This window comes from Triplophysa rosa, linkage group LG8 (genome assembly GCF_024868665.1).
Source record: "Triplophysa rosa linkage group LG8, Trosa_1v2, whole genome shotgun sequence".
NCBI classification, from domain to species: Eukaryota; Metazoa; Chordata; class Actinopteri; order Cypriniformes; family Nemacheilidae; genus Triplophysa; species Triplophysa rosa.
In genome coordinates, this window is record NC_079897.1 from 13,876,555 (window position 1) to 13,903,243 (window position 26,689).

Consider the following 26,689-nt stretch of genomic DNA (forward strand, 5'->3'; position numbering starts at 1 on the left):
TCAGAGTGTAGCCTCCTCATGGGCACTGGCTCAGCGCGCCTCTCTGGCAGACATCTGCAGAGCTGGGGGTTGGGCTACGCCCAACACCTTCACGAGGTCCTACAACCTACGCGTGGAACCGGTGTCAGCCCGCTTTCTGCAGGGCAACATGTAGGACTGGCAGCCGGTTGGGTCGTACGCCTGCGAAAGCCCTTCCCCCTTCCTCTAGGGGGATCAGCGGCTATTTACGCCTCCCTTCTTTCCCCAAGGGGTAAAGAACAGGCATTCCATCCATCACTAAGCACCTTCCTGGGGGCAGGCTGGGCAGAGCAGCCCTGCCCCCTTAGGCTGGGGAACAGTTGAGTTATCTGCCACATAGCTCTAACCGGACCTAGTGCTCCAGACGTGGTAACCCCCCCTATGGGCGGTTCCATCTGATGTATCCTCATGAATGGTTCCCACCTCGGCAACCCATGACCTACCTAGGTGGACCTCCACCTTGCGATGAACTCCTTCAGTCCACACGTTTTCCCATGAGTTCTCCCCTGATGGTGAGACCATGTGGTGTCTCCACTAAATCCTCCCTATGGTAGGTAGTGGTCTCTGAAGCGTTTTTCCCTCAGGGGGGAATAATGCTTACCCAGTGGCCCTTACAGTGCCGGGCGGCTTCTCGCTGTTAGAGAATCAAGGCCGCCGCCTGTGAGGCCGAAGGCAGGGGCTTCCCACCTTTTCTTCAAAAGCTCTGGAGCCCCCTACCTCTCCACTGGACGGTTACAATTTCGCGCTAGCGCTCACGTCTGACTCGCCCAGGCCAGACAGCGTCGCTCCGCTAGAGATTGTGATGCGGCACAGCGCTGTGGCGTTTTCCATAGGAAACCCATCTGTCGGCTCGACACAACATCGAGAGACCGACAGAAAGGGAACGTCTTGGTTACGGATGTAACCTCAGTTCCCTGATGGAGGGAACGAGACGTTGTGTCCTTCTTGCCTCAACGCTGGCCGCCCGTCGCAGCGGTCGAGGGATGCTCAGGCTCCACAGACCAAAATGTGAATGAATGCAGCACGCCGTCTCCCTTTTATACCCGGATATCCGGGGGCGGAGTCCGGCATGCAAATTTCATTCACCAATTTCATTGGCCTTTTCTAAACTAGTCAGAAGTTGATAGGTTCTCAAGAGCAAACCCCATCTGTCGGCTCGACACAACGTCTCGTTCCCTCCATCAGGGAACTGAGATTACATCCGTAACCAAGACGTTCTATCAGCTGCCAAAGTATGTAACTATTCTCTAATGACAATTTTGTCCCTATAGAAGTTACTGTAGCCACATTTCACAAATCATCCTTTTGGGGACACTGAATGATGTAAATGAAGGATTTGAAGTCTTCATTGAGACAGTAAATGTGTGCCTGTGTATGCATGTGGAAATATAACCAATTTTACTGGTATTTACTATCGTGTAAGAGACCAGCCACCATAGATTAATTAATCATGCACGCACGCACACACCTCAATCTATTTGCACGATGTGGATCAGGGTTAAGAGTTTTATAAGTAACGTGTACACGAATAATGACTAGTCACTTTTACCAACCCTGCTGATAAAACTCATTGAGAACTCTCACTGATGTCTGTTCTTATCTATATTTAGCACACATACAGAAGTAAATTTATTCTATCTACTGTAATTGTTTCCTTTTTCAGATTCATTAAGACCAAAAGCATGACCTTCTCACAATAGATCTTGTTGTGCTGTAAGGTTACAGATGCTTCTAAAAGGGCTCCCATAATTTGTCTTTTGCAAATCTGACAGGTCAGTTTCCTGTACCAACCACTGCTTGGAACACGATTTGTCATGAAAAACACGTTCAAAATCTTTTTTTTTGTTGCATGCAACAATATATAACAACAAATAACATTTGTTAGTACATGTGTTTTTTTTATATTAACCACTACAACAATGGGTTGTTGTATGGGTCCTGTATGCTCAATATCATAATAAATAATATGACATTAAGTGAGTAAAACAAAAAAATAGGAAAAAATATTTCAAGAATTGCAAAATTATAATGCTTGAGATGTTATTACATGCCAAAGGTAAATTCAAATATGCATTGCGTTTAATTCAATGCGTTCATTGAGCTCTATATTGTTTGTTTATTGTTTGGTTTAGAAGATAATTCACTCAAGATGTGTTCGGGAAAATGTGTGATCTAATGCAGATCTAATGACTAACCAAACAAGAAAGCACATTAGTTCCATCATACTGCCTATTATTGGTATATTGTTGAGTCACTTGATGTACCTAAACAGCACAATTACATTCAATAGTATTGACAGCTGACCAGATAAAACCAGAATAATCTGTGAGAGCTATTTTATCTATGACAAAATAGCTCTTTCTTGTTCTATTTCATTTATAACACATCAACAATTTTACAGTAACCGTATGTGCTATTATGATTGTTGTGATTGTTGTGTGCGTGTGTGTGTGCGCGCGTGTGTGCGCGTGCGTGCGTGCGTGCGTGCGTGTGTGTGTGTGTGCGCGGAGATAGTAAACCAGACATGTGTGCGTGTGTGTGTGCGTGTGTAGGTTCTCATTAACTGCTTATGAATCAGCTCCTGCGCTGCCTGTGTGTGCAGATCTCAATGAAAGCTCTGCTCTGATTGGCTGTCTGAACGGTAGCAGGGCTGATAAAGCCCCAGGCTTTCCTGCTGCTCCACATCACTCTGCTTTGCTCTGTGTGTGTGTTTGTGTGTTTATCTATGTGTGTTTGAAACAAAGCGAGAGAGCGTGTGAGCACTGAGGGCTGAGAGGGAGGACAACGCTGACACTGTGAGTATGATCAAAGCTAAACACAGGAGTGAGATAGTGTGAGCGACACTTGTTGAGCTGTTAACACAGTTCAGGTGCAAGGTGCAAATGCAGGATTATAATGTTCTAAGGATTTTGTTTGGATGATGACACAAAGTAACAGCTGAGGTGAATTGCCTGTAGTCAATATGTTTATTATCTGTATTTAATTGAATTTGCTGAGTTAAGACTTCTTACTCAATATAAATATCGATAGATGTGTCTGTGTACTTTTGTCTGTGTGCCATATTTTCCTGCACCTACTTTGGTAAATCATTACAGTAAATCATTGTCTTAAAGACATCTGCATGTGATGTTGTCAGATGCTAAATCAAAGGCAGTCTGATTCCATCAGTCATTCAAGCTTTTGTCTGCCGAAATAGAATTGTTGTACATTCTTTATAATATATTGACTACTGTGTGATTTGTTCATAAGTATAAAACAACTTGAGAATTTTATCTTTAGTTCTATCAGCTGCCAAAGTATGTAACTATGCTCTAAGGACAATTTTGTGCCTATACAAATTACTCTAGCCAAATTTCACAAATCGTTCTTTTGGGGACACCGAGGGATGTAAATTAAGATGTTTTTTATCATTTGGGGTCAGGCTATGTCTTCATTTAAACCATAAATGTTTGCCTGTATGTGCATGAGGAAATATAACCAATTTTACTGGTATTTACTATCGTGTAAGAGACCAGCCACCTTAGATGAATCAAACATGCACACATATGCACGCACACACCTCAATCCCTTTGCACGATGTGGATCAGGGTTAAGAGTTTTATAAGTAAAGGGTATACGAATAATGACTAGTCACTCTTACCAACCCTGCTTATAAAACTCATTCAGAACTCTCACTGATGTCTGTTCTTATATATATTTAGCATCCACATATAAGAGTACATTTATTTGATGTACTGTAGTTGTTTCCTTTTTGAATTAATTTAGACCAAAGTCATGACGTGCATGCTGGCTTCAAGGTCAAATTAAAAGGGATAGTTCATTCAAAAATGAAAATTCTGTCTTCATTTACTCACCCTCATATTGTTCTGAACCTGTATTAATTTCTTTGTTTTGATGAACACAAAGGAAGAAATTTGGAAGAATGTCAGTAACAGATCTCATCCCCATTGACTCCCATAGTATTTATTTTCCCTATTATGGCAGTAAATGGGGAACAAGATCTGTTTGGTTACTGACATTCTTCCAAATATCTTCCTTCGTGTTCAGCAAAATAAAGACATTAATGCAGGTTTGGAACAACCTAAAGGTGAGTAAATGATGACAGAATTTTCATTTTTGGATGAACTATCCCTTCAAATACTGCTTTGCCATAAGAAGAATATGACCAGCCTGATTTTGTGGGAATTAGTAACTATTTTTTGAGGTGATTGTATGAATAAATGCAAAGTGAATCATACACTAATGTAAGTAAACAACCTTCACTGGTGCAGAAGCATATCAAAAAATGTACAAATTCATAGGAATTAGCCACCTATGAAAATAATACAAAAGTTGCTTTGAGATTGACATTCATGCAATTTAACAATCTACTCATTTACATTGAATGCAGATAATCACTTAACTGGTTGCGTATATCTGCTCAGATAGGTCATATATTAAGAACTTGCCCTCAGGTCCTAGATTTCCCTAAAAGTCCCAATGACCACGCAAATAAATACAATGACTTCTATCCTCATTTGAAGACATTGAGAGGAACCCATCATTCGCTTTCCACAGACAGACTCTTCAAACCTCTCCACAGCTGAGACGATGGAGGCTGCAGAATTTCGAAGGCGAGGGAAAGAGATGGTGGATTACATAGCCGATTATTTAGAGAACATTGAGAAGAGGCAGGTTTACCCTGATGTGGAACCTGGATATTTGAGATCGTTGATTCCCGAGGAGGCCCCGGAGGAACCAGAGAGCTATGAGGATGTGGTCAAAGACATTGAAAGGGTGATCATGCCAGGGGTGAGTCACTGCTGACCAGGTGTGAAATATGATTTTTCAGCTTATGATTTGTGGTATTTGATAAATGTTATAGTGAGGAAAAAATAGAAAATAACTTTATATTAGCTTATATTTTTATGTCGCTGCTGTCCTTCTGAAACCTTATATCTCCATATATTGTGATTTTTTTTGGTTATAAATCACCCTTTATGTGTGTCAGTTTTGTAAAAATCTAACTTTACAATATATTCAAAAGTGCTTGTCAACTTTGACAACACAGTATTTAATCATTTAAAAGTATAGTGTTTTTACCATTTCCTGAAAAACAGTGAATTTGGACATTATTGTGCAAAAGTCTTGGGCACTTATGAAACAAACATTCAAGATTGATTTGCTGCACACAGGGATAAAAAGTACAGAAAATCACATTTATTTCATAATGTCATCCCCCTGTTTAAAATTCTTATTCTCTATGAAAGGTTAGATTTTTATAACATTTTTCATGAAAAGGTACAAATGATGCAGATTTATTTTCACAGCCTTCCTTGATCATATTTACCTATGAGGTATGTCGACTTTTGAGCACAACTGTCTAACCAGAAAGTGACTTAAGTGAACTCTGTTGCAGCTTGCCCTAATATAAACATGACAACCAAAAATAGCAATGTGTAATTTACTGTATGTTATTCAGATAAAATATATTTTATTTACTGGGCACATTTGGTGAGACTCAAAGTTAATCTCCTTCTCTGGTGAAATCTTAAAGTTAGACATTAAATCAACTCTGAGCTGGGGTCTGAAAAACGTCTCCCCCACCCCTTCAGTTCACAGCTCAGGAAAAAACTCTAATTTCATTTAAGGTGTTAACCTTCATTTTGTGTCCAATCAGGCCAATTTTCCCTTTCAGAAGTGTTGTTTTAATAGTGCTTTAAGAGTGTGTGTTCAAGCTAATGAATGACTCACAATAGGAAAATCCTGCAAGAGAGACAGACTCACAGCGCCTCAAGCTCCTTCCTCCATAGCTGAACTCATGGAATAATTTAATTTAGTCTTCATAATTTCATCCAACATTTGATGTTCTCAGAGAAAAACCCCTGATGTCACTATTCCTGCAGTCATATTCCCTGTTCAAAAGAGTAAAGGTGAACAACAGCAGAACAACCAAACCAAAAGAGCACAGTAACTCTTGTTATTTACTGGGTAACACTTTATAATAAGGTTGGATTTGTTAACAATAGTTAACTGTATTATATGTAGTTAACATAAGCTAACACAATACTTCTACAGCATTTACAGTAAACTGTACACTCTAAAAAATGCTAGGTTATTTTCAACCCAGCACTGGGTCAAAAAGGGACGAACCCAACCATTGGGTTAATGAACCCAACAAATGGTTTATATTTGACCCTACAATGGGTTAAAATAACCCAGCTGTCACGATTCGTAGCAGAAGAACCCAATTGCAGGCAGGCGTGAAGGGGTTAACATAAGACTTTTTTTTTAATAAACTAAAACACAAAACAAAAACCCACGAGGGGGCAAAAGAATAACAAAATACAAACTTGACACAATGTCTAAACACGGAAGGGGAAATACAGGCTATAAAGCGACCACGATCTAGGGCACAACGACAGGCATGGCAGTGGAGGCAAACAATACATCACCTTCTACAGGTAGGTACAGCAAATGGTAGAATTGACCACAGGAACATTGACAGGCACGATACACAACGCAAGAGCACAGGACAATGAAACAAGAGGGCATTAAATAGGGCAAGACAAACGAGGGATAATGACACAGGGCAGGTGGGAAACATTAGACACGGCAGGGAAGCAATACATGAAACAAGAGGGGCGGGGCCAATGACAAGACACGAGAAAACACATGGAGTGTCAAAAGATAAACACCCCATGGTTTTCTCACACAAAACCAAAGGCTTTGTCATGGCTCTGCCACAGGACCAAGAAAAACATGACTAAATGAGGCAGAGCCATGACAGAAGCCCCCCCTTTAATGAGCACCTCCAGGTGCTCACCAAGGGGTAGACGGACGCGACAAGACAGACTTGGAAAAAGACAAAAACCAGACAGACATGGTGAACAAGACAAGGGGCAAACAAGACCAAGGGATTGGGGTGACTCAAAAATAACAAACATGGGAGGGGGGCTGGGGACAGACAAGGGCTTGTGGGGGGAACAGTCCTAGTCCCCGGCTGCGCTTGAGGGCGCGGAGTCCTGGGGGACGTAGGGGAGGAAGTCCTGGGGTGAACCGCCGACTGGAACGTCGGCGGGACAAGGCTGGGCGCCGGCTGGAAGGTCGGCTGAAACGCCGGCTGGACAGGGCTGAACGCCGGCAGAGCAGGGCTGAACGCCGGCTGGACAGGACTGAACGCCGGCTGGAAGGCCGGACTGGCTCCCGGCTGCACCGGGCTGGTTCCCGGCTGCACCGGACTGGATCCCGGACTGGACGCAGGCTGCACTGGACTGGACACCAGACTGGACACCGGCTGCACCGGACCGGACACCGGCTGCACTGGATTGGACATCGGACTGGACATCAGACTGCACGCTGGACTGGACGCCGGCTGCGCCAGACTGGACACTGGCTGCACCGGACTGGACATCGGACTGGACATCAGACTGGACACTGGACGCCGGCTGCACTGGACTGGACGCCGGACTGGACACCGGCTGGGACGCCGGCTGGATCACAGGCTGGGACGTGCTCGGCCTCCCCCTCCTTGGCTTCTTCCTCTTGGACTAGCCCACAGTATGTGCGACCGTGCGACCAGTCGCTGGGAAGTGGTGGGGGACCAGAGGTACTCCGTACCGGAGGAGTCGGACGGGGAGTCCCACGACTCCCTTCGTCTCCGTCGGCCACGGGTGTCGCCGAGGAGTGCAGCAGAATGCACCGAGGCGGATGGTTCGGAGGGACTCAAGGTAATGGTACCAATGTTAAGGCCCTGTTCCTCCGGAATCGTCTCCAGGATGATCGGAAAGGCAAGACATGCTGAGGCCCCTGGTGGATCCCGATTGTTAGTGTAACAAACGAGTTCCGAGAAGCCCAGGGGTCTCAGCATCCGCATCTCCGACCGGGAGAGAAGTTCCGCGAGGCAACCATTGAACATTACCTTGAGTTCCTCCTCCCCGAAGCAGCCTCGCTCTGCTACTGCCAAGAACTGATTGGCGAACACCCAGATGTTCGTGTCTCCCTGGCGGAGGGAAAGGAGGTGGTGGGTCTCCCTAGCCCGGCTCCCCATATCCACAGAGCTGCCTGCTGGGCTCAGTATTGGCTCTTGCGTTCTGTCACAATTCGTAGCGGAAGAACCCAATTGCAGGCAGGCGTGAAGGGGTTAACACAAGACTTTTAATAATAAACAAAAACACAAAACAAAAACCCATGAGGGGGTGTCAGTCATGAAGACGAACTAAAATATTAAACAAGAACAAAACACTTCCCACGATGGGGCAAAAGAATAACAAAATACAAACTTGACACAATGTCTAAACACGGAAGGGGAAATACAGGCTATAAAGCGACCACGATCTAGGGCACAACGACAGGCAAGGCAGTGGAGGCAAACAATACATCACCTTCTACAGGTAGGTACAGCAAACTGTAGAATTGACCACAGGAACATTGACAGGCACGATACACATACAACGCAAGAGTACAGGACAATGAAACAAGAGGGCATTAAATAGGGCAAGACAAACGAGGGATAATGACACAGGGCAGGTGGGAAACATTAGACACGGCAGGGAAGCAATACATGAAATGAGAGGGGCGGGGCCAATGACAAGACACGAGACAGCACATGGAGTGTCAAAAGATAAACACCCCATGGTTTTCTCACACAAAACCAAAGGCTTTGTCATGGCTCTGCCACAGGACCAAGAAAAACATGACTAAATGAGGCAGAGCCATGACACCAGCATTCTGGGTTGAAACAACCCAGCATAGGTTAATTTACAACCTAGCGGGTTGGGTTCATCCCTTTTTAAAATAACCCAGCCTTTTTATATATATATTATTTTTAGTATCTTAGTTTCAACATTTCCTAATGCACATTTATGGTCAAATGTTTAATTTAAAAATAATCTTTTAACAATGTATTTGTATTAACTGACATTAAGAAAGATGAATAAATGCTGTATAAATATGTTGTTCGTTATTAGTTTATGTTAGCTTGTGCATTAATGTTGTGCAATTGCTGTTACTGTTACCACTTAAAACCAAAAGACAGTAGCAAAGCAACAATGCAAATCAATTAATTTTGCGTGCAAAATAAAAAATATGAAGACTTTCATATTATGGGAATTGAAAGATTAATTTGAAATAATTTGTGTGTTTATGGCTGTTCCAGGTGACTCATTGGCACAGCCCCTACTTTTATGCCTACTTCCCAACTGCCAACTCTTTTCCCGCAATGCTGGCAGACATGCTGTGTGGAGCCATTGGCTGCATTGGATTCTCTTGGGTATGTTTTTCCATCCATCCATCAATCCATCTGACACTCATCCGTCCATCCATTTGTCCATCTGCCCCACCAACCATCCACCCATCTGTCCAATCGTCAATCCATCCATCCATTAATTCATCCATCTGTCCATGCGTCCATTCATCCACACTTCCATTCATTCATCTATCCGATCGTCAATCCCCCCGTCCATTTATTCATCCGTCTGTTATTCATTCATTCATCTATCTATCCATCCATCCATCCATCCATCCATCCATCCATCCATCCATCCATCCATCTGCCCAACCATCCACCCACCCATTCGTCTGTCTGTCTGTTTGTCTGTCCGTCACTCCGGTCATCAATCCATCCATCTGTCATTTATCCATGCACCATTCATCCATCTGACACTTTTCCGTCCATCCATCTTTCCAACCAACCATCCGTCTGTCCAAGCGTCAATCTATCCCTTCCATCGGTCCAATAATTCATCCATCCATCCGCCATCCATCCATCCACCCATCCATTAATGCATCTGTCCGTCCATCCGTCATTCATCCATCCATCTGATCGTCAATCCGTCCATCCATTTATCCATCCGTCTGTCATTTATTCATCCATCCATTCAGCCATCTATCCGTCCATCTATCTGTTCATCTGCCCAACCATCCATCCACCCACCCATCCATCCATCTATTCAACCGTCAATGCGTCTATCCATCCACCCATTCTTTCATCCATCTGTTTGTCCATCCGTCAAACATCAATCCATTCATCCATCCACCCGTCCATTTATCCATCTGTCATCCATCCATCCATCTGTCCGATCGTCAATCCATTTGTCTGTCCATTTATCCATCCGTCATACCATCAATGCGTGCATTCACCCATCCACTCATTCATCTGTCCATTCATCCATCTATCCATCTTTACACTTTATTTTTTCCTTTATCCTTTTACATCTTTTCTTTTATCTTCTGAAATGCACTTATTCTTCGAGTTTCTGAAGTTGTGGTCTGATGTAGGGTTTGTTTTGTGCTTGTAGGCAGCAAGTCCAGCCTGTACAGAGTTAGAGACAGTGATGTTGGACTGGCTGGGTAAAATGCTGAAGCTACCAGATGATTTCCTCGCTGGCACAGAGGGCAGAGGAGGAGGAGTCATCCAGGTGAGATATCTTACGATTAGTCTGAATTCACTTAAAATCTTGTTTTATTTTTTACCAGAGGTATAGGTGGCCTGTGGAGAAGATTAATGTATTTGTATTTACGTATTTAACCTTTATCAAACATGATCAGATCCACAAAATCTTTTTTAAAAGACACTGCACATTGTAATTTGGACAACGCTTTGAAAATTGCCCCAACAGACAGGATCGTGTTGCAGGTGTCAAATATATAGACGTTTCAAACCACTTTAATGCCACCTGTGCAACCAGGCGTGTGCTCAGACAGTGTTTACAGACAATTTTATCTGAACACCAGCAAATTTGTTTGTCATTGATTTATCCCCTTCCCTCTGTAAGTTGTTGCGTCCTGTGGAAAATGGCTTTTTAGACGTCATCTATAGATGAGAGGTGATGGCAGGCCAAGCGTGAGTCGAGTACGGTTTGCGCTCATTTCGTCACTATAGCTGCAGCGGTCGAGCAGCTGCGGCTGTTTGGAAAGAGACACAGGAAGCACAACGCACGGAAAGCCCACTGGTGACAGGCGGTTTGATGCCCTGTCATTAGGGCCGCTTTGGAGTGCATGCGTCCACCTCCTGGATGGTTTTGTCTGAGGGCTTTTCAGAGAGATCGCTATGGCAACAGGCAGCATCATTTTGCACTGGTAGAACGCACTAATGAGGGAGTTTGTGGGTTTGTCTCAGTAAAGGTAGGCAGAGAGAGGAGGAGAAAACAGGTGGAAATTCTTTTGAGCAGAAAATTTAGCTTTGTTCTCAACTTTTCTCAAAGCTTTCTTTACATTTACATTTAGTAATTTAGCAGACTTACAGATGAGGGAAACAATGGAAGCAATTGGAACAACATAAGGACAACAAAAAGCATACGTGCCATAAAATAAAATTGGTCTCATATAGCCTATCACAATATACAGAGCTAAGTTTTTTTTTTTGAAAGAGTAGAAAAGAGATAGAAGTCAGAACTGATCAGTCAGGTGTTTTCAGGCGATTCTTAAAGATGGCTACAGAATCTGCTGATCTTGTAGCAGCTGGCAGATCATTCCATAAATGTGGATTTTTAAAAAATGTGGATTTCTTTAAAATTAAACATTTTGCTTTCTGATAATAATGGTAAATTGGCTATTTAAACCCAAACATTTTAAACATTCAGCAAACTAAAAATGTTGACAACCAAAAGATGTGCTAAATCAACTAAGTAGAAATGTCTGCTTGAGGTAACACCTGCTTGTATTTACTTTGTACAGTCATTTGAGCTGCCAGACATGTTTTTTTCAGGTTTACTTCAGGTTTAAATGATAAAGTAATGGGAATAATTAGTAAGCAGGACGTGGGTGTCCGCTGTCAGGCAAGGAAGGGAAAATCAAAGACAGCTCGTGCTTCACAATGAGATGATGTGTGTTGAGGGCTTTTGAGTGGAATCTTCTCATTCACTCATTGAGAACAGAGCCAGAGAGCTGATGAAAATTCATGACTGCATTTACAATGTCTGTGCAGGATCACGCTTTATTGATTCAGGTTTTGGCTCATTGCAATTATGTCTCTGTCCAGCTAATAATGAACATCTAACAATTGTTAGACCCATCCAATGAACTGTAGCTGATAGATCAGTTATTGAATTTCAGTAAACGGCTTCTGTGCTATGAGTTTCATTTATAATGCTTTTAATTAAAAGAGCAGGAAGTAAAAGTAAGAAACTTGTTGTAAATAAAACACATTTACAACAAACAGAATTACAGACAGAAATAGAAACCTCATGTAGTGTAAATAAACAGAAATGTTTGACATGTAAAAAGATGTAGAAAATAATGTGCTGTGTGTCCATACAGGGCACTGCCAGTGAAGCCTCGCTCATGGCCCTTCTTGCAGCTCGCTCCAGAGTTATCAAACTCATCCAGGCCGACCAGCCTGACCGATCTGAGACAGACATCATATCCAAGCTGCTCGCCTACTCGTCTGACCAGGTGAGACAGAAACCTAGATGAGAAAATGCTGTACAGGTATATGGACTGAGGTTTTATCCATATATAACCTTTTTCTTATAGTTTTAAGAGGTGACAATTTTTTTTAACTGGAATGAATGAATATCTTTTAGAAAATATGAATGTCAGAGTGGTAGCTGATGAGGAGTACGTTAGTCTTCAATTCAGAACAGAATCTCGCAGACAAAGGTTCCAGGTGTCAACTTTATTGCTCGAGCCAACAAAGTAGTGAGACACTCCGAATATTTTCTGACAGTACGGCATTTTACAACATCATTTATACTCTTACTTTCAAGGGATGTAGGTACTACTTCACCAACCAGGTGTCTTAGGTTTATCTTCCTTTTTATTTAGCCAATCCCCTTTCTCTGCCACAATTAGTTACTAGGCATATCAGTTCAGTTTTCATTTGGGCAAATCGCCTTGTTTAATACTTTTTAAAAACATTCTCAAATTACAAGTCAGTGGTAACCAAGAATATGTTTTCATTTTCAACATTATTTTCATTCCCAATGGTATTGCTTCTGGCCTTGTCTTTAGGGCGCCCTGCTCTGGCAAGAATTATTTTCAAATCAAATCTCTTTATTGTCACACATCATGTACACAAGTGTTCCTGTCTGCCTCCACTGTCCTATGGATAAATGTAAAAAAGCCCCCCCCCAAAAGAAAATGAGCATTTTATATATATTCTTACATACTGTCAATATATTAAATAATTATTTAATGAAAACATATATATATATATATATATNNNTATACTATATTATACTTATTATATATATATATATATATACACACAACAATTATATAAATTCTATATAGAATAATACATTGTTAATATATTTCAATAATACATAAGGAATTGCTTGATTCCAAAATATGACAGTATTCCCACATATTTTTGTTTTGTAAGGGTGAGTTCACCATCTGATAACATAGTATTAAGATAGTATTGAGAGAGTACACTCTGAAAAATGATGGGTTATTTTCAACGCAGCGTTGAAATTTAACTCAATGGTTGGAATTGTTCCTTTTGACGCAACGCTGAGATGAAAATAACGCAGCATGTTTTAAACTGTATGGATGAGTATCTGTTTGCATGGAATTATCTGTTAGCAGAAAGCAACATCAGTTTGTGGGGGTAGTATAGATGAGTGCCTGTAGCTGCTGTATTTATAATTGACCAGTTTTTTTTTTGTAACGTTATTATTATTTGACAAGTTCTTGACAGTAGTGTTGTTGTTGGCATTTCAGGCTCACTCATCAGTGGAGAGAGCAGGGATGATCGCTGGAGTGAGAATGAAGAAAATTTCCACAGACAGTAAGTTTGCTGTGCGAGGAGACACCCTGCAAAGGGCTCTGCAAGAGGACAGAAGCGCAGGTCTCATACCATTCTATGTACGTATGTCTCATGATGATTCAATAAACAACACAATTCCTCACTGTTTTGTTACAAGAGAGTATTACAAACAAAGCATGTATTATTGTTTCTGTTTTTGCGTATCTCTCTGCCGCCTTAGCATTTCTCAGCTTTGATATTATCCCTTTCTGTTATTATTCTATTATTGTAAGCAAATGTATGGACCATTTTGCAAGACGTAAACAACACTGGTCCAGAAGAATTTCTTGTTTCAGTTATTTAACACAACACACACACATAAAACTTGTTATAAAATAACAAAACCTAAAAACTGAAACAGGAAGTGTTTCAGTTTTCAGTTTAAAAAAAACATTCTGAGCTTCATATACTGTGATAGGCTAACTGAGACCAGTTTTACTGCACCTATGCATTGTTGTTCTTTTGTTGCACAAATTGCTTCTATTGTTTTCCCCTACTTTGTACGTCACTTTGGATAAAAGTGTCTGCTAAATGACTAAATGTAAATGTAAATGAAAGTGCTTGTTTACGTATTGCAAAATACACTATATAGTATATACAGTAGTATATATGTACTGTAAGAAAGCTAAATCACAGAATCAGTAAAACACTTTTATACAACAATAGCAACCACTCAAATGGGACATTTGTCTCTGCTCTTTCTCTAAACCTGTCCCCATCCGTCTGCATGATGGTTAATGCTGTTTGGAGAGCCTGTTTTCTGAATCACATTAGTCAAATTAGCCCCAGGCTCAGCCAGCAGACCTGTGTTAGAAACATCACCGTATAATGACAAACCAAGCAGGAACAAATCCTCCTGCGATCAAAACATACAAATCAAAATGAAATTTTCAATAAACATTCTAATTTGCATAAAACATCCAGATTTGTCTAGATCTTCATTAATAACATACATTTTTAAAATCGATAAATAACGATCTATTCATTTTATTTCCTTGTTTCTCTCAGTTTTGTGCAACGTTGGGAACGACTCCATCCTGTGCGTTCGACCGCATCACTGAGTTAGGCCCTATATGTAAGATTTATTTCAAATTGATATGTTATGTTTCCTATTTATGAATTTTGTAGTATGTTTATGTGTAGTATCATTTTTTACATTCCACACACTGTCGTTGTTTTTATATTTCAGGTAGAGCAGAGAATATCTGGATGCACATTGACGCCGCATATGCGGGCAGTGCATTTATCTGTCCGGAGTTCAGGCCTCTCTTGAACGGCATCGAGGTGAGATGAGACCCAAATCACACTCCTCTCACACAACGCTCTTAAAGCCCTGAGAGGCGTGCATGATAACACAAGAGCAATCCCATTGATTGGGTCCCATTGATCCCGTTACTCGGGAACCAGCGTGTACCAAGCCATGTGCGTGCAAATGAAAATATTTAAATGTCACCGATGATGTGAGCCGGCATGAGCAATGTCTCCTGAAATCATGGGGAAATGAGAGATCCTCGATCGTCCTTTGAGTTGTCGTTACGCCCGGCTGGGTGCACATTGATAAGGGTAAAGTAATTTCCTGAGGCAGAGGAAGACCTTTAGATAAGTCCCTTTTCCCTAGCTAAAGAAATATCACTGTTTATTAGCAGCACGAATTCAAACAATAACCTTGACTGTGCTTCCTCATAAAGACATTGGTCTTTATCATTGACCTGAATGCCGGTGGGCTGCTGTTTTCCTGTGTGATGCTGGTTGCCAGGAAGTGAACGACAGGCAGACCCAGCATGGAAACAATCAGAACATCATGACAGTGTCTGTCTGCTTTATAGCAGCAGATGGAAAGGATATTGAAAAGGGGAGAGCGAGGGAAAAGATTAGACTGTGAGATAGCGGTTCCCTACGATTGCTCATTGGAAAGATGCAGCAGTTGTTTTTGAGTTTGAAATATAATATGGCTTGATATTAAACCCCCTAACAGGTGGTTTATGGATAACTTATAAAAAATGTGCCAATCAAAATTTGTTTTCATACTTAACTTTCTGGCTACACCAAAATCAAAGGTTTAAACTTTGGATTGTCTGCAGATACACATGTAAATATAGATCTAAATAATTCTCTCTTTACAAATGGTTTTTGATATTCGTTTTAAACCTTGCTTTGATTTTAGTTCGCAGATTCTTTCAACTTCAATCCTCATAAATGGCTCCTGATCAACTTTGATTGCTCTACAATGTGGTAAGTTGTTTACAGTCACCTTGTCCTCTGACCCCATGGACTCGCTTTCTGTGGAAAGACAATATGATCAAGCTTCATTGGGCCACAGAGCAAATGATCCCAGCTGCCCTTTCTGTCAACATCAGGAAAATGCTTCGCTTAAAGCCGCCGTCACATTTGACTTTTCCCTCCATTGACTTCCATTCATACGCATGCTAATGCGACAGACCGGAAACGCAAGCCCGTCCAACAATATTTTGCTGCGTAGCAAAGATCAAGTTTGGTGAACTCTGACCTGCGAATTCGCGTCACGTGAGTGCGTGAGACCAATAGAAGGTCAAATTGTCACAGCGTAACCTCTCGGTACAGAAATGTACCACCGTCCGAACGATCTTTACATGCTCAAAGTCAAGTCTGACCTCGGCTTTATAATGAGAAAATAAAAGACAGGCTTGTTGACATTGACATATGTTTGCTTGTTGGCATGTACATATGCAGTCGCCCTTAAAAGTATTTAGACACAGAAGTTACCCTTTGTGAGTTGTATGAATTACATTTTAATATTCAAATTTGTAATAATATCAGATTTCATTCGTTATTTTGTGCTGGCTAAAAAGGGACACTGTAAAAAACGGCAACATTCCCAGCAGCTGGGGCACCAGAAAATAAACATAAAATAATGTTTTTGTTAATTACATATTTTTAATTTTACACATAACTTAAATTTGCAGTTTATTTTTTGTAATTCAACATCATTTCATTTCAAGAACACGTACAAGTTCTGTAAAATAAAACAGTAAAATTCCATTAAAAATATATTATATTTTTATTTAGGGTTTCAAATGATCAATGTGAGTAGAAATATGACTAATGAAATAGGCATTCTTGATTATTGTAAAATATTTTGTCGGTTAACTTAAAAATATAACAACTTCATAAATATTTAACATTATAATTTGACAAAGTGAGTACTATATGTATACATAAAAAGGTATGCACAAATGGATATGCTATATACAGTATAGACATTTTTACCCATACACTTGAAACAGGATGTGTTCACTTCAATCTAATTTATAACCCCTCTTATATATTATATCCTAGTAAGGTGTCTCAAGACAAGATTACCACTTTTATGCTACAATGACTCAATTGACCAAGGTTATCCGAGCCTCATATTACCTCATTTCCTCATTTTGTGCCCAATGCAACATTTTGTAATTCTGGGCTCCTCAATGCTTCAATGAATTCTTCATGTGCGACAAATGCGTGAACAAAACAAGTTCATGTAAACCACTCCAAAACAAATAATGATGTTGTTTTATTATGGCAACAAGAGACACTGGTATTCTCAGTATTGAGGTGAAACAACACCTAAAGCCGACACACACCTATCGTTATAAAGATAATCTATTAACTATATTGATTTTGTAGTGAGTTAATAAAATTTAACCCCCAATCCTAATCGTCAGACTCAAACCAAAGCCATTTATTTTGTTAATGTTGTTCAGTTGTTGTTATTTATATTCATGGTAATGATTCATTTTGCACCTATATTTTTAATAAACTGTAATCTTTCTTTACACTCTTAAAAACAAAGGATCACAAAGGTTCTTTGTCAAGCTGTATTGTTCTATAAATGACCTTTAAAGGGATACTCCACCCAAAAATGAAAATTCTGCAATTTACTCACCCTCATGTTCCAAATCTGTTTGTTCTGATGAACACAAAGAAAGATATTTGGATAAATGTTAGCAAGGGACATTTCTGGGACATCATTGACTACCATAGTAGGAAAAATGATTGTATAATTTTTTTGTTCTGTTGAACAATTCATGACAGAATTTTCATTATTGGGTGGAACTTTAACATCCACAGAAATGTTCTGTTGCATAAAATTTACCTCAATGGAAAAGGGTTCAACAGACTATGAAAACAGGAAACAAAAATGGTTCTGGTATTGCATCACTCCAAAACACCCTTTTTAGAACCTTTGTTTTTAAGAGTGTAAACAATATGCATGTGTTAAATGGAAGACGTGTATAATTAGAAAATATTAATATGATATTTCTCTCTGTACAGGGTAAAGAACAGATCAGACATTATCGGAGCATTTAAGATCGAGCCACTTTACCTGAAGCATGATCACCAAGAGTCAGGTGAGCAACACCAACTCACAGCACATTTCCTTAACACCTTACCAGTTATCTTTGTTGGTAGAAAGCCATCATTGTAAACATATTCTATAAACAATGACATGAATGAAAGATGGAGTAAATAGGATGATCATCATTTTCCTTAATGAGACATGACGCGTGGTGCTGCTGACACATACTCTGCGTCACACGGAGGGCTCGATCAGATTAGTACTCTGCTGTATGTGCTGTAAGCCTCTGTGTGTGCGAGTAAACAAACAGCTTTTTGACACCCTACACTGACCCAGAGCAGGTTTAAGACCTGTGTGTGTGTGTGTGTGTGTGTGTGTGTGTATGTGTACAGTATGTACAGTCTGGGTAGTGTGTCATAAACATAAGTTATGCATTTTTAAAACAGTAACCTCAATATGTATTTGAACATTGGACATTTATGTGTGTAGATATCACAATATAAAACTAAGAAACATTTTGTTATTACTAATATTTATTTATTTGTTTAATAAATTGTAATCTAATGGAATATATTTTTAAGAGTCCAAATAATTTCTATTTATCTGTCATCTGTTCGTAGTTCTATTCGTTTTCTGTCAACCAATGAGCTGCCTGTAGCACGTCGACCATTTAAACGGGACTAAACAAAAGCAGTTCATCTGTGGGCAGTGTGCAGCTGTGCAGACGATTGTAATTGTGCTGAAAGAAAGACAAAAGAGCAGCCCTGTCTCTCAACCCAACACACACACCTTAAAGCCATTTCCATGATGAACAACTTCCTGATTAAATTATTAACAGGCTTGGTCAGATACAGAAAAAACAACCATGTTAGTCTTGAACATTGCATTGTTTATCTTTAAACAATCACATGTATGCTTATTCAAATGTGCCAATAACATTAAAAACAGATTTTTCTGCTCAATACAAATTCATGATATTGTAACTTACATTTTATTGATATCACTGAATGTTGAAATGGTTTTTTTTTATAGGACTTGTCACAGATTATAGAGTAAGTATAATTTATTTAATAAGTGTGTGTGTGTGTGTGTGTGTGTGTGTGTGTGTGTGTGTGTGTGTGTGTGTGTGCGTGTGTGTGAAAACATTTTACATTTTTGTTTATTATTAGTGTCTTATTTTGTTGTTCGCGTTGTTTTTAATAGCAATCTGCCACTCGAGTCTGTTCTGTTCGTGAATTTAACCAAACTGACCTAACCATAAATGAGCATTAATGTGTATTTGAGTCTGTGTGTATTTGATGTGCCTATATTTTCCATATACAAACTTGTACAAACCAAGTATAATCAGAAGTGCTTCATGTGCACTGGTTTGTGTCTGTATGTGTCTTTATGTGAACTTCATGTTTTATCTTGTGCACAGTTGACATGTCACATCTCATCTTTCTTCAGCACTGGCAGATTCCATTGGGTCGTAGGTTTCGCTCGCTGAAGATGTGGTTTGTCTTCCGCATGTATGGACTCAAAGGTCTGCAGGCTTACATCCGCAAGGTAACTACCTAATCCATGCTGTCAATCAGGTTATCCCAGCCAGTCACATCTGATTTGGATGCACAGTCCATTTGGTTTGATGCAAACCAGCCAGTGATTCAAGGCTGTACAATACATTTTCATTAAGAGATTGTTCTGGTTTGCTCAACAGGTAATCTGGTCTAGATTCTATATTTGTTGAGCAAGAATTCTGAAGTGTGCAAAAAATGTTTGATTGCTTCTTTTTTTTTCAATTTGCATTGTGACATATTTGTGTGTGTGGTTTTTTTGCCTAATGTAAATTCTGAGTCCAGAAGCAAAACCAGTTAAGAACTTCATTTGCATTAGTTTAGTTTTTGTTTGATTAATCAAAGTTAGGCTGCAGTATACTGTACCTTATTCTGTTTTATATGAATAATTTACGGAAAAAAAAATTAACGATCATAAAGATAAATGACAGAACATATCTTTTCCCACTTGTGCTTACTTTCTGTATCAGCTTCAGTGCTGGCCAGTAGCCATAGCAAATAACTGTCTGAGAATGACAATTTGATTCTTGTAATGTGTTTAAATTGAGATTATATGACTATGTTATTTCAACACATGATTTCAGTAATACATGTAATAATCTAGGACAATCTGTTTTACAAATTTAGGACATGAACCGTCACTGATTTGGTATTTTGAACAAAAACTGCTTATTTTAAACAACAGATTGCCCCCTGCTGGTGTGATATTGACATTTCATTAAATTTGTTTAATAAACATTGAAAATGTTTATTTTTTATTTTTGTCATTTCAAACCTGTATTCAGATTTTTGCATTACACAAAAAGTAACAGCTCTTTTCAACACAATAACCAAGCACGTTTTTGTGTTTTAAAAAAAAGTTTATTTTGAGGAAATAATTGTTAATAGCTTTTCTGATTATCATTATTATTAGAATATTATAATACTAATTATAATTAGCTAATGCTAATAATACTAATGTTCATATTAAAAAGAGCAGTTTTCTTACCTTATACTGTAGTTCCTTATATCCACAAATGCTCTGTATCTTATGTTGTTTCAGCATGTAGGGCTGGCCAAAGAGTTCGAGTGTTTGGTGAGAGCTGATCAGCGATTTGAGATCTGTGCTGATGTTGTGCTGGGTCTCGTATGCTTTAGACTCAAGGTCAGAGTTAAACAATTTCCCACACAAACAATACCCCATCATCCAGTATAGTTATAGCTAGTTAACTAAAATTGCAGTGACGTATTTTAATTTCTGTAGATGCTCCAACTGAGCAACACAAATTACACAAAATGATGTTATTACTATTTTTAGAATCAAAATGAAAATACACTGCATGTCTTTTATAACACATGATGCTTATATTATAATACTGTATGTATGTAGGCCTATGTATATTTGTATGTACAGTATGTACTGTTTGTGTGTGTGTGTGTGTGTGTGTGTGCGTCATGGACTGTATGTCTGTATGTATGTAGGCCTATGTATATTTGTATGTACAGTATGTACTGTTTGTGTGTGTGTGTGTGTGTGTGTGTGCGTGCGTGCGTGCATGTGTATATGTATGTAGGCCTATGTATATTTGTATGTACAGTATGTACTGTTTGTGTGTGTGTGTGTGTGTGTGTGTGTGTGTGCGTGCGTGCGTGCATGTGTATGTGTATTTATATTATAAAATAGTATATTTAAATATAATATAATAAACTCCACAACATGCTCAATTTCATTCAAGATTTACATTCACTTATATTCACTTGGCAGTCACTTTTATCCAAAGCGACTTACAAGTAGGAGAGCATAAACATTTCGTCAACATGTTAAACAATACCGTTAGTTTACAAGATTCTAGATTTTCATATGCAATTAATTTGATTTATTATTAATTAATACATTTTTAAGATAATTTTATAATTAACGTTATATATTGGCTGATTTTCTTAAATCATCTCAGTCTAAAGAAACCATATCAAATTACAATGCAAAGCTCTGCATTAAATCCTACAGGGCTCCAATGAATTAACTGAAACACTGTTGAAGCGGATCAACAGCGCACGCAAGATTCATCTGGTGCCATGTCAGCTGGCGGGGAAGTTTGTGCTGCGTTTCGCAATCTGCGCCCGAACCATACAGTCACGGCACGTTCATGAGGCCTGGTGCCACATCAGCCAGCTGGCATCAGAGCTGCTGCAGGAACTGCCCCACTGACCATCATGTGTTGAGTCTGGACAACTCCTATGATAGATCATATGATCTACATTTCTTGAAAGCAGCCTGTGTGTGTGTGTGTGTGTGTGTGTGTGTGTGTGTGTGTGTGTGTGTGTGTGTGTGTGTGTGTGTGTGTGTGTGTGTGTGTGTGTGTGTGTGTGTGTGTGTGTGCGCGTGTGTGTGTGTGTGTTGTATTTCATTTCTTATTTCCTTATCCTTATTATTCTTTATGCTACTGTTTTTCTATATATGTAGTTTATTAGTTATAGATTATATTAGTTTCTATCTAGTTATTATATTCTACTTTTTAATGCTATACATTAAGTTGGATGCTGCATTTGTATTGTCTTCACAAGTGGATATGAGTTTGCAGTGACGTCACTCTCAAGGTTCTTAAAGGTCTCCTCAGACGAGCACTTTTAACAAGTTGGTATGATTTATTAGGGACTTCATGAAATGTCTGGAACATATTTTGCTTAAAAACACTCAAAGGCTGTGTAAACAAAACCCTTCTTGCCTCGTCAAAAACAGCTATGCTCACAGCAACCCGTTTTGGTGCATATCTCTTTAACTGATAATGAGTTACATCGAACCCCACTCCCCTTCTGTCTGGCGTGTCAACACAACACACGTGCAGTGGCAATGGTTTAGCTAAATGATATATTCTGAATTCCTCTGCGGTTAGTTTCGTCTTAAACGTCTCAAATCATTCGTCCGGAGACAAAAAAATCAGTCACAGCAAACAGCGCATCCTATGTGCTTACGTTGTGCGTGTATGTTTACCTAAAATCCACGGAATCCACTGCAGATCTCAGCGGAATTACATGGATTTTAGCTTGTCATTGACAAGTTATAACGTTACACACACAACGTGAGAGCTAGTTTGCTGTGACACATTTTTCAGCCTAAACACGAATGATTTTAGACGTTAAAAACTTAACTAACCCCAGTGTTCGCCCCTGTTCATTAGCAAAACAAACAGCTTGCCGCAGCTAAACATATTAACGCACATCATGTATTAACAGTCATATAAACTCCAAGTGTCCATCTGCACTTATATACAGTAAGTTTAACACTGGCTTTGAATGTTCTATTTAGCCCGTGACTGACTTAGCTCCCTTCGCTATCATATGCTAACGTTATCCTCCTATATATACGGTACATTTACGTCAATTCAGACTGTTGATAAATATTACTTACATCGGCAGTTTTGTCTCGTTCAGTCGGTCTCGATCCCTCTTGAGGAACAACTTTGAAGCTAATCCTGCTTGTACTGTCCCAGGTTGATAAAGCACTCCGGCTTGAAGTGATTCGCGCAAACAAGCAGGATTTTACTTATGGTTTCTGAGGGATTTCCACTAAAAATAAAATAAATCCACTCCTGTCTCTTCTGAGGTTTGGACTCTGTGCAGCGACTACATTGCATGTTGTCCACGAACTTTAGCCATGGCGTCACGTACACCGCTGTCGCTTGTGAAAATAACAATGGCGGAGCGCAGTGGGTGGAACTGTGTAGATTAAGGGGCGGTAACATTATAAAATCTGCTTTGGACGTCACAATCGGAGCGAAATCTGAACGGCTCGATTTCTCACATGCTTGCAGGGAAAGGCACACCAAAACTAGGGTGACCATATGAGCCATTTCTCCCGGACATGCGCGTCCTTGCCAGGATTTGGGTGCGTCTTCCGGGAATCGCATTTGTCAACCGCATACGTCATCGAGGTTCTCACATTTCAGTTAAAAAAAGCATTATAAAATTAACATTTAACATCGCTTAAGACGTATAATCATTGTAGTTCATTGTAGTCATTCTTATCTTGAAATATAATGGCTGCCTTTATAAAATAAAACCTGAAATAATATACCTCGATGACGTATGCGGTCGACAAATGCGACTCATGCGGAGAAATGGCTCATATGGTCACCCTACCGAAACAAACTTACTGGGTTCTTATTTTTCACGTTTTCTGGGTTGCTAGATGCACCGGGGACCTGATTATAGCAGTTAAACACAGAAAAAGTGGGGTTTCATCTGATGTCTCCTTTAAAGCAGCAACGAGCAACTTTTGCTCACTGTTGCCCCACGTGGTTGATAAGCGGAATTGTCTGTATGCAGTGTCGTAAAAACTGTCGCAAAGATTTCCCGCTGGCAGCTCAATACACGTGAGTTTGTTTACTAAGCCGACGGACCCAGATATGTCATTCAAACTATGTCCACCGATCAGGTAAAGTAGTCCGTGTTACCATATGTTCTTCGTATATCAGTACAAATATTTATGTATCGTAAGTAGTCAACCCTACGTGTTCGAAGCAAGGTTACCAACTTATTCTGGTAACTTTGGCCAAAAAAATATGTTATATTATGTTATTCATAAACTGTATATGTAACTGTACTGTTTTTGAAATCAGCATTTCATGTTCATTGCATACCACACGGGTGCCAACACTATGGGCTGTACTACAGGACTATACTACAACCTCAAAGTAGACTCAGGGGTAGCAGCTGATTGTTAGAAGTTAGCACAGAGCGTGCTAGCTACATGGAACATTTGTATTTACCCAAAACACAACGCATGGACTTGAATGTGTTTTGTAACCTATAGTACTTTTCTTTTGTTATTATATCGGAAGTCACTAAACACAATCGCGACCAGGCATTGTGTTTTGTGTAATATATGTAATAACTACAGTCAACTCAGTATGAAAACAGCGCATAGCATGTACATATACATAACGACAACATTAGCCTAATCAACGACTGAACTGTTCAACATTCACGTGGTTTACTGGTCTGAACAAAATAATCTGCTACTTTTTACCACAACACGTTTAGTGTGGTTGTTTAGTCTTTATTTACAAGCACTAACGTTACACACATTCATGACGAGGCACGACAACATGCTAGCTATCGACACCGGCAACCATATATTATCTCTCAGCTACCTTACGCTTATAAAGTGCGAACCGGTGTTGTGCCAATGACACAGACTAATAACAAATACGTTCAGAAGTACAGGACAGTAACAAAAAAATGTACAAATAACACATACAAATCCAGGAGCCGGACCGCTAGATCTGCATCTGTTTTGCAACCCGTTGCCTCTTGCTGCTCGCGCCACCAAGTGTAAGCCCATCCGATATTGATTCGTGACCGGCCTCGTGTCCGATCACTCTCTCGCTTTTTTTTCTTTGCTTCCTAAACCCTCTTTGGTTTTTTGGCTTGCTCTGCCATGGTGATGTTTTGGTTCGTTTCGTCTTACTGTTAGCTCTGCTGTTGGCTAACTTCTCCCAGGCTACGAGTAAAACGTGACGTATGCCGTAAAGCAGGGGATAGGCGGGGCTTGTACCGGCCCAAACACCGAAGTTACAAGTGCAATTTCAGCCGATAGGAGGCTGCTCAGGTAGCAACGGCAGTAAAATTCGTCCAGTTAAAAGTTGACCTACCACTAAAATAATTTTAGAGACATTATTTTAAGGTCAAAAAGTTGCTCGTTGTCATTTCATAGGAGTCATATTGCACGGCTAAAACGAATATTATTGTTTGTTTTAGATGTAACGCAATGTGTATACACCATTTAAAGTTTAAAAAACGTTGTATTTTCCACATACCGTGCATGTTTGTATCTCCTCTTTGCCCCGCCTCTCTGAAACGTGCAGATTTTTTACAAAGCTCATCGCTCTGAAAAGCGAGGTGTGCTATGATTGGCCAGTTCACCAGTGCATAGTGATTGGTCAAATACTGCAAGCATTTTACGGAAATGTAACGCCTCTTACCAGACGATACAATGAGATTTACAATTACACCCACCTTAACTACGTGTAGATTTGGGCGGTCTTAGTCAAATCATGTTACGAAGTTACGTAGATTCGCCGGGGTGTGGTTACACGAGGCGTTTCAGGCAAGTCTGGTTGAGCATTCGCTTTTAGATGCATCTTTTGTTCCCACACTTTCATTTGTGAAAATTTACGTGTCTAATACATGCATGGGCAACTTATAACACACCAAAAACACAGAAAAACACGTACTTCCGCCATATGACCCCTTTAATAACATCACGAGACAATGTTGTGAAGCAGTAATTTTCCACTGTCTATGTTGGTATAATAACACCTGCTCAATGAGTTTCCAGTCACGGAGTTAGAATGAGCAATGGAAATCTAGACGAAGTTCTATTTGAATTTAGAATGAGCATCTTAACGCAACTTTGATTTTCTCTCCATAGTAAACTTTGCTCATTTTATTACATCATCACTTCGTCTCCTGCCTGCTGTTCCTTTCATCTCTAACAGACATCTGCAAGTCTGCAAGATAGTTAGATCTAGTTTTGGCGTCACGACACGATGGAACAGCACTACTGTATCATTTTGGATCAATAACAAGATAATCTATCAGATCTATCACCTGTTTGCAGTACTGTCAAAGTTTCAATCTGATGCGATTCTTTCTCTTATTTATTGTTAGTGTGTTTATGTGTGTGTGGCTGTCTCTGTGTTTGTGAGCTTGTGTTCCCAAAACTGTTTCCAAAAACTGTGCTGTTGTGTTCTTCTGCACTTGAAAATGTGTCTATATTCAAAATGAAATATGTTTTGTAAGACATATAATATATCAGAATTTCTATCTATTGCAAAAAATAGTTTACAGATGGCTTTATCAGTGCATTTATTTTCTTTTTCTCTGAAAATCTAAATCATAGCCTAATATCTTTTTTCTCTTTCTAAAAACAATGTACTTGACTCAGCACATCTTCTGTGATGAGACACCTCTCCAATCCTCTTTGACATACAGTTCTTGTGCCTCACTAGTAAAGACTTCTCTCTGGTACAAATTCAACAGTAGTAGTACTGTATGGGTGTATCAACATTCACAATAAATTGTGGT

The 26,689-nt window shown here is 39.8% G+C and overlaps 1 protein-coding gene across 1 annotated transcript; it reads left to right on the forward strand.

The window, feature by feature from the left end:
• Positions 1–2,717: 2,717 nt before the first annotated feature.
• Positions 2,718–26,689, forward strand: ddc (dopa decarboxylase). Its single transcript, XM_057341158.1, has 14 exons — positions 2,718–2,813; positions 4,576–4,809; positions 9,155–9,268; positions 10,296–10,415; positions 12,256–12,390; positions 13,663–13,806; positions 14,756–14,822; positions 14,937–15,031; positions 15,912–15,979; positions 18,041–18,117; positions 19,098–19,117; positions 19,515–19,613; positions 20,664–20,765; positions 21,609–26,689. The coding sequence occupies exons 2-14, from the start codon at positions 4,609–4,611 to the stop codon at positions 21,807–21,809; spliced, it is 1,443 nt and encodes a 480-aa protein (XP_057197141.1). The 5' UTR covers positions 2,718–2,813; positions 4,576–4,608; the 3' UTR covers positions 21,810–26,689.

What these genes read in the sequence shown, in the direction of transcription:
- ddc (XM_057341158.1), top strand. Translation starts at nt 4,609, where the DNA reads ATGGAGGCTGCAGAATTTCGAAGGCGAGGGAAAGAGATGGTGGATTAC. An exon ending in CAGGTCTCATACCATTCTAT is followed by an intron (nt 13,807 to 14,755) that starts GTACGTATGTCT and finishes TGTTTCTCTCAG; the next exon opens with TTTTGTGCAACGTTGGGAAC. An exon ending in CTCTCTTGAACGGCATCGAG is followed by an intron (nt 15,032 to 15,911) that starts GTGAGATGAGAC and finishes CTTTGATTTTAG; the next exon opens with TTCGCAGATTCTTTCAACTT.